This window comes from Arachis ipaensis, chromosome B5, assembly GCF_059453495.1.
Source record: "Arachis ipaensis isolate K30076 ecotype BB chromosome B5, ASM5945349v1, whole genome shotgun sequence".
Lineage (NCBI taxonomy): Eukaryota > Viridiplantae > Streptophyta > Magnoliopsida > Fabales > Fabaceae > Arachis > Arachis ipaensis.
Genome location: NC_142440.1, coordinates 12,704,795 through 12,713,137, shown reverse-complemented (window position 1 = coordinate 12,713,137; position 8,343 = coordinate 12,704,795). Strand labels below are relative to the sequence as shown.

Genomic DNA, 8,343 nt, shown 5'->3' with positions numbered 1-8,343 from the left:
AGAAAAAAGAATAGTAGTAATATAGGGTGGGAGCTTGGCACATTCAACAAATACGCAGAGAGAGAGAGAGAGAGAGAGAGAGAGAGAGAGTTCTCTTACTACTATTGCGACTACTACTCACTTTCTCTCTCTAGATTTGGTTGGGTATTTGACACGAAAATTAAATTAGGAACGAAACAAACAATGCCTTGTTACATCTGCACCTAGTCCAATCCAATTCTATGTGCCCACTCACCTCACCAGACCGACCAAGCCCCAATTCATCTCAATCCCAATCTCAATCCTAGCTAGGGTTTCTCTCTTTTCTTTTCTTTTTTTTTTCTCTCTCTTTCTTTTTACCTCATGTTCCTTGATTCCTGATTCCCTCCCTCTTTCTATTTTCTATCTTTTTGGTTCGATTCGTTTTTTATTTTTACTTTTTTTTTTTTGAGATGGAGCAACAACAGCTTCAGCAGAGTGGAGCTGCCACCGCCGGAGCAGCACCGCCGGTGGAGGGAGCTAGGGATTTGGGAGATTCGAAGACAGTTGGAGTTCCCGCTGCGGTTGCCGGCGATGTTGTCATGGCGGAGAGGGACGGCGGCGCCACGGCGGTTAAGAGGAAGCGGGGCCGTCCGGCGAAGGGTGCTCCGAGGGCGTCGGCGGCGGGAGCGGCCGCGAGGCTGCAGCAGAAGAAGGAGGAAGAGGAAGAGGAGGATGTTTGCTTCATATGCTTCGATGGTGGAAGCTTAGTTCTTTGTGATCGCCGGTGAGTAATCTTGTTGGTTTCCGATTCTCTGGGAAACTTGAACCTTTCTAAGTTGGGCACTTGGCAAAATTTCAGTTCATGGGTTATTGAACTCCATTTTGGCTTTTAGCTTGCAGCTATGGATCATGCATTATTCAGCTGTAATGATTGGTTTCACCGTTTCAGCATTTATTTTCTCTCTCTCCGTCTATTTCCTTTCTTTTTTAAATAAAAAAAATTTCCTTTTTTTAGGGGTTGTCCGAAAGCGTATCATCCCGCGTGTATTAAGCGAGACGAGGCCTTCTTCCGTTCAAAGGCCAAATGGAATTGCGGTATGTTGCTTCGTTAACTACCTTGACACTTGTTTTTGGAATGTAATTAAATTCATATGCACGTGTCGTTTTTTGGTGTTTATACTTCGGAATTTCTGAGTAATGTGTTGGATTATGCAGAATCAAATCAATATATTCCAACGCTATCATTAAGTTAATTTTTCGGTTCTTAGACGTCCAGTTCTTGAATTTTTCGATTGAGTGCACACTCGGCATTTTTTAGAACTCAGTCTCCGTTCTCTGTTTCTGACTATAATATTTTAGTATGTATTAAATGGTGTGTCTTTCCTTTAATAAACGTTTGTTTTCGTGATGCTCAGGTTGGCATATATGTAGCTTTTGTCAGAAGGCCTCCCAATTTTTGTGCTATACTTGTACATATTCGGTGTGCAAGAGTTGTACAAAATATGCTGATTTTGTGTGTGTCAGAGAAAATAAAGGTTTGTGCGGAATATGCATGAGAACTATAATGCTGATTGAAAACAATGGCCAGGGAAATACGGAGAAGGTATGCTAGACTTTCTTATCTATGTGGATACACGAAAGTACTACTCCCAGCTTCCCCTTCTATTTGCCTGTGACTCTGAGAGAGACAAGAAAAAAAAGAAAGAGAGTGTTTTTGTTGTTTTTTGTTGTGGGGGGGGGGGGGGGTACTTGAAGTTGAGTTGATGATACATGACATCTGGATTCTCTAATTTTTTATTTTTCTCTCCTTGTACAACTTTTACAGTGTGAAGTGGATTTTGATGACAAAACCAGCTGGGAATATCTTTTCAAGGTGTATTGGATGTTTTTGAAAGGGAAGATATCTTTAACATTTGATGAGCTCCTTCGAGCTAAAAACCCCTGGACAGGTGTTTCTCCATTGGGTGGTAAGGTTGAATGTCACCGTGAAATTTATAATACTAAGGATGACAAAGGTTCTGGTTCAGAGAACTCCTGTATTGACATAGAATCAAATAATTTGAAAAACAAGAAATCTAGGAGACAGCCAATGCTTCATAGCAATGGGGTTGGCTCCGATATGATAACTTCAGCCGGTGACAACTGTGTGCCTTTGCCTGAATGCTCAAATTGGGCATCAAAGGAGCTTCTAGAGTTTGTTGCACATATGAAAAGTGGTGATACATCTCGCCTGTCTCAATTTGATGTCCAGGGTCTCTTGTTAGAGTATGTGAAGAAGAACAATCTTCGAGACCCCCAGCAGAAATGCCAAATTGTTTGTGATCATAGACTACTAAAATTGTTTGGAAGAGCACGTGTTGGTCACATTGAAATGTTAAAGCTCCTTGAACCCCACTTTCTTACAAAAGAGAATGGCCCTGCAGAAGATACACTTAGAGCAGGAGTCACGAACACTGTTGCTAGCGAAGGGGAGGCAAAAGACAATTGCAATAAGCAGTTGATTTCAGTTGATGATAAGGAATGTAAAACAGATAAAAAAGATGATGTGCATTTGCCACAAAATAATCCAGATGTGTATGCTGCAATAAATGCTCACAACATTAACTTGATCTACCTGCGGCGAAGTCTTTTGGAAAATCTAACTGAAGATGCTGAAAGTGTTCGTGACAAGGTTGTTGGTTCATTTGTGCGGATAAGGATCACTAGTAGTGACAAAAAACAAGAGATGTATAGGCTTGTGCAAGTTGTAGGTATATGAATCTCACAAATTCAATACTTGGTAAATTCCACTTCTTATGAGTTGCACGTGATATCAATTTCGTGTGGCACAACCATTTATGCAGGTACAAGTAAGGCTGCTGAGCCTTACAAAATTGGAACAAGAACAACTGATATGATGCTTGAGATTTTAAACTTAAATAGGAAGGAGGCCATATCAATAGATGAGATTTCAAATCAGGAGTTCTCTGAGGTTTGTGTGATATGCGGTTAATGTGTTGATCCTTATTCCTGTTACTGTTACCTTTGAGGAATCTCTAGACTGAGTTGAAGAGTTAGTTTCTTGAAAGAGTGCTTCCTAATGGTTAATGTGTTGATACTTTGTCCAGGATGAATGCAAGCGTTTGCGTCAAAGTATAAAATATGGGCTTTCCAATAGATTGACTGTGGTTAGTGTGAATATTATTTTCTCAACTTCCATAATATTGTTGCATATTGTGTTAGTTTGTGATAACATTTTTGTGTTGGTTGTAGGGTGAGATCATGGACAAAGCATTGACATTTCAAGCAATGAGAGTTAATGATGTAAATTCCTTTCCTCGTTGTTTTTTTTCATTTTAGATTATATAGTATAGAAAAAGGTCATGCTCCTTTTATTATATCCGTAAATGTAAAGTATCGCGTCGAACATGTATAGTGTATTAGGGTACTAAATGTGTCACTCAGCTAATTTGCATTCACTTCTTAATGGATTGTTTGAATGGCATGCATTTTACGGGCACATTTGTTTTTTATTTTCAAAACTCATTTGGAAAAAGGGTCGTGTCAAAAGAGGAAACATTCAAAATGGTCCCTATCAATTTTTGCTTTAAACAAATTAGTCCCTAATAAAGAAATTGATAATGTAATTCCCTGTTAATGTTTTTTAAAGTAGTCCCGAATAAAATAAAAGGACTAGTATTTCATCTTTTAAAACTATTTCTTTAAAAAAAGTTAAGGACTAATTTGTCTTTTTATTATATTAGGGATAAATATGCCTAATATTTAAAAAACTAAGGACTAGTTTGTCAATTTTATTTATTCTATAATTGATCTTGTAAAAATTTTGAGGATCACTTTGGGGTTTTATTTTATAAAGGAAATATAATATATAGTTTTGACTTTTTTTCTGTTTAGAAAACGATTTTTATTTTTATTTTTATTTGTTAGAAAAAGCTGAAACAAGTGCTCTACATGTTACTTGGTATTTGCTAACTGTGATAAATCTGTGAATCGGATGAAATCTACCAGTCAAAACAGCAATGCTCCTATCCTGATAGTTCCCCCCCCCCCCCTTTTTTTTATCCTATTAGATGTATTCAAAGCTATTCATTATTTAATGTTAGATGTTTAAAATTTGATTATGCGTTTAGTTGGCCAGAAGTTTTAACTATTGTGCTTCTTTCTTGATATAGTTGCTGGAAGCTGAGATACTGCGGCTTACTCATCTTCGTGATAGAGCAAGTGAAAAAGGGCATAGAAAAGAATATCCTTAACAATTTTTAGTTCACTCTCTCCTATTCATTCTTCTCCCAAAACACTTAACTGTGGGTGCTAAATGATACACGTTTGGTTCTAAAACTTCTTATCATGCATAGGTGAAATATCTTCTTATTGATACAAGACGAGTTTATAGGGTTAAACAATTAAGCATGCCAATGAAGGCTACAATATTGGGAAAGCATATAAAGCTATATGTTAAAGATATAATGTATTTTTCTTTTATTTTTTATTTCTTTCTTTTCATGTGCATCTATATATTTTGTGGTGGAAATTCATTGTTATTTACTTTGTTGTCTTCTACATTTATTATCTGTTTAATGTAAAAATGAATTTGCAGTCTTCACATGTGATGTTTTTAGTTTTTGCATGAATTCGCATGCATTCATGAAATATTTGTGAACTATGTAGAATTTTTTACGAATATGTTGCGTATGGAATGGAAGTGGTGGTTTATCCTCTATGCTTATTATTCATGTGTGAGATACATCATACATGGTTGAGCCTTGACCAAACTGCACGCTCAGAGAATGTGTGGAGAAGTTACAGCTACTAAACACACCAGAGGAACGACAGCGCAGGATGCGTGAAATTCCAGAGGTACACTCTGACCCAAATCTGGATTTGATGTTCGAGTCTGATGAAGATGCAGGAGAGTCAGATGAAAGGAAGCAAGGTAAACATCCATTTTCTTTATTAACCTTTGTTTTCATGCTGTCCAGATAATGCTTTTCTCATGGTAACTATGGCAATATTTATGTAGATGGAAATATATGGTCGAAGTATCCTGGTTTTGACAGAAAAGAGAAGGAGCCCACTTTGCCTAAAAGTTGTGATAGTGTCTTGAATGATGATGGATGCAAAACACAAGATTTTTCTGCTGCTGTCCATGAACAGAGTGGCAATGCCTGCGTGACAAAAAGTCAGATAAAACCTAATGATACAGTGTTTGATGATAACCCTAATGTAGTTGTGAAATCAGAACCATCTGGTGTTGCGTTGGACATTTCATCGTCTCCTCAATCTGTAGGGGTAGAACAGTCATTCAATGATTTTGTGAATGATAAATCATGGCATTATCAGGACCCAACTGGGAAGGTTCAAGGACCTTTTTCCATGTTGCAACTGTTTAAGTGGAATGCAAGTGGAGGTTTCCCTCCTAATCTCAGGATATGGAGGATAAATGAAAAACAAGATAGCTCTATATTGTTAACCGATGCCCTAAGTGGGAAGTGTTCCAAAAATGTGTCAATGCCATATTTCAGCCAACTGCTGTCTTTGGGGATCAGTGGTACAGTGGATACCAAAGAGGATATTAAAGATTATAGTCAGGATGGTTGCAGCACTGCAGCAAGGAATGAAACTCGTTCAGACAACCAAATTAATGAGCAGAACAGGGAGCTAAAGGTGGATGATACTCGTACCCAGTCTGATGGTAAAGATGAATCTGTTAGGAGCAATGGATGGCAGGAACAGCCCCATGCATACCATCCACAACCTTCAGTGGCCATTTCTGAGAATATGAAGGAGAATTCTGATAAATTAAATGAAGGTAATCGGATTGGGGGAAACTCTGCAGATAAAGGGAATCCTGGTTTGAACAGGACTTCTGATGGTCAGAGTAACAGTGGGCAGAGTTACCAGAAGCAATCATACAGTGAAGATAATTCAGGGCAATCTTCTGAACAGAACTGGAGAGGCCCTCGTGTTAACAATTCTTCCAATTGTGTGGTTACCACATCAGCTGAAGTTTTGGTTACAAAGACATCACCACCTAAGCTAGGATTTGATTTACATAGTTCTCCATCCCATCCTGACCAGAACTGGATAGGCCCTCATGTAAATACTTCTTCTGATTGTGTGGTTCCCACATCAGCTGAAGTTTCTGTGCCAAAGACATCACCACCTAAGCTAGGATTTGATTTGCATATTCCTCCATCACAGCTTGAACAAGACTGGAGAGACCCTCATGTAAATACTAATTCCAATTGTGTGGTTACTACATCAGCTGAAGTTTCTGTGACAAAGATATCACCACTTAAGCTAGGATTTGATTTGCATAGTCCCCCATCCCATCCTTCGACGTGGCAAGCATTCATCGGTGAGACCACTGACTTTAGCTCATTAGTTGACGTTGATGAATCAGTCTCAGATCTGTTAGCTGAGGTGGAAGCAATGGAATCACTTGGTGGTGGTGGTGGTGGTGGCGGCGGTGGCTTGGAATCTCCCACTTCAATCATGAAATGTGGTGAGGAATTGACTGACAGTTCTAAAAATGATTGCCTCAGTTTTGCAGACGGGCTTAGCCCAGTACTTGATGCAGGTAAAGGTGATGCACTTAGCTCCACTGGTGATTTGCACTTGCAATCTCAGTCAACAGCAGCAGAGGAACCATTGCGGCAAGCAGATATACATCATCATCATCATCATCATCATCATCATCAGAGAGTATCTGGGGAACATTCTTCAAGGAGTTCTGAAGTTAAGGTGGGTACAAAGAGCATTAGTGTTTCAGGTTATCAATGGGAATCAGGCTCAGAAAATTCAACCATTGGTCCATCGACTGCAACCTGGAGCATTGCTACAGACCCCACTTGGAGAGTCGGGTCAGAGAATACAAACTTGGGATGGAGTGGAATGGATAGAGGAAATGTGAACATTGGCTGGGGAGTGGGGCAGTCAGCAGTGCAGGAGAACAGGAGCACAAGTTCATACACTCCTACAGTTTCTCCAAGCTTTGGTGGAAGTCAAGCAAGATATGGCAGCGATCGACCTTCTGTGCCTAGAGATCGGGGTTTTCATGGTCATGGTAGGGAATCAGCTGTTGCTAGAGGCAGAACTGCGTGGAACCGGCAAACTTCAGTTGGTGTTGGAAACGGAGGCTCACACAGGCCTCTGCCCAAAGGGCAACGAGTCTGTAAATTTTATGAAAGTGGGCGCTGTAAGAAGGGGGCATCCTGTGATTACTTCCACCCATGATTTTGGGTTCCACTAGGCACTAGCATTGGTCAAATTTGATTTTTGTAATCCTTAACACATCTGGAAGTTGTCTATTTCCAATTGTTGTAATTTAACCTGACAGTAATAGTCAAGTGGCATAATTTTTTTTATAAGAAACTACTGTAGCATATCTGAGGTTGGTGATTTCCCACTAATATCTCGTGTATCCTATTGTCAATTTTACAACTCTTTTCTATGTTAGTTGTGATTCATTCTTTAGGACAGTAATATTTTTTCCGGGTAATGAAAATGAAAAAATTTATTATCCAATTCGTTCAATGGCTTGCTGGAGCTGAGAAGCAAAAAATGTAAATCTAAGGTGTAAGCTTTTATTAATTGATTTCATATTTCCAAATATCCGGTGGCACTTCTTATTTTATTCAGTTATCATGTGTGTGGTGTTAATGACTTGCATATTTAACTTTGTCTTGATCTCTCTCTTGTTATCATTTCAAATTAGATTCTAATTGTACTGCTTGCAGAGCCTAGTGCTTGAGATCACATGGTCTGGATTTGTATCTATGAGGAGAACAGGGCAATGAGAAGGACAGAATGATTACTTGAAGAGGTACTCATCCTTAAGTCTTCCATCCAATAAGGTTGTGTTTGGGCATTAATCATATGAATCATATAGGTTAAAGGTGTTGATACATTTGTGAATGTTTTCCTTGAATGTTATTTTCATTGGCCAAGGATTGTTGATGTCATCATTAGACATGAGCGATATTAAAGGAAAATTACCTTATTATTATATTATAATCAACTTGTCTTATATTGTAATCACCTGTAAGAATTGCAATGTCAATATTCTCAACCATTAAAGAGCAGTCGTAAAGTTTGGTATGCTACACTTGTGTCCAAGAGTCAGGATGTTCTTACCGCATTGTTTAAGGAAGTAGGAATCCCAAGACGAGAAAAAAGGAAGTAGGAATTCAAAGTGTTGATTTCCAATGAATATATTAAGGCTAATGTCTATTATGACTATGAAAGCAACCAAATTTTTATCTCAAACAAAAAATAGACACGTGTCATAATTTTGTATTTATATATAAATTTTAGTATCTAACTGAACTAATTTGAACAATAAAATTAATTTTGAATGTTAAATATCAATAATTTATTTTT

The 8,343-nt window shown here is 38.3% G+C and overlaps 1 protein-coding gene across 2 annotated transcripts; it reads left to right on the top strand.

Moving 5' to 3' along the window:
- Window positions 1-7,373, top strand: LOC107642934 (zinc finger CCCH domain-containing protein 44). Of its 2 annotated transcripts, XM_016346445.3 has the most exons (11): window positions 1-292; window positions 432-745; window positions 977-1,056; window positions 1,377-1,564; window positions 1,787-2,711; window positions 2,805-2,932; window positions 3,069-3,128; window positions 3,214-3,264; window positions 4,134-4,204; window positions 4,740-4,894; window positions 4,982-7,373. In XM_016346445.3, exons 2-11 carry the CDS (start codon window positions 432-434, stop codon window positions 7,195-7,197), a joined length of 4,188 nt encoding a protein of 1,395 aa, XP_016201931.1. In that variant the 5' UTR covers window positions 1-292; the 3' UTR covers window positions 7,198-7,373. The 2 variants fall into 2 exon arrangements, with proteins under 2 accessions (XP_016201931.1, XP_016201930.1); XM_016346444.3 differs by lacking the exon at window positions 1-292 and having other exon boundaries at window positions 299-745.
- Window positions 7,374-8,343: the final 970 nt, after the last annotated feature.

Bases quoted from the DNA above. Each gene is read 5' to 3' on its own strand.
- LOC107642934 (XM_016346445.3), top strand. From the start codon at position 432: ATGGAGCAACAACAGCTTCAGCAGAGTGGAGCTGCCACCGCCGGAGCA. The intron at 3,265-4,133 runs GTAAATTCCTTT...TTCTTGATATAG, and splicing joins AAGCAATGAGAGTTAATGAT to TTGCTGGAAGCTGAGATACT. The intron at 4,895-4,981 runs GTAAACATCCAT...ATATTTATGTAG, and splicing joins GTCAGATGAAAGGAAGCAAG to ATGGAAATATATGGTCGAAG.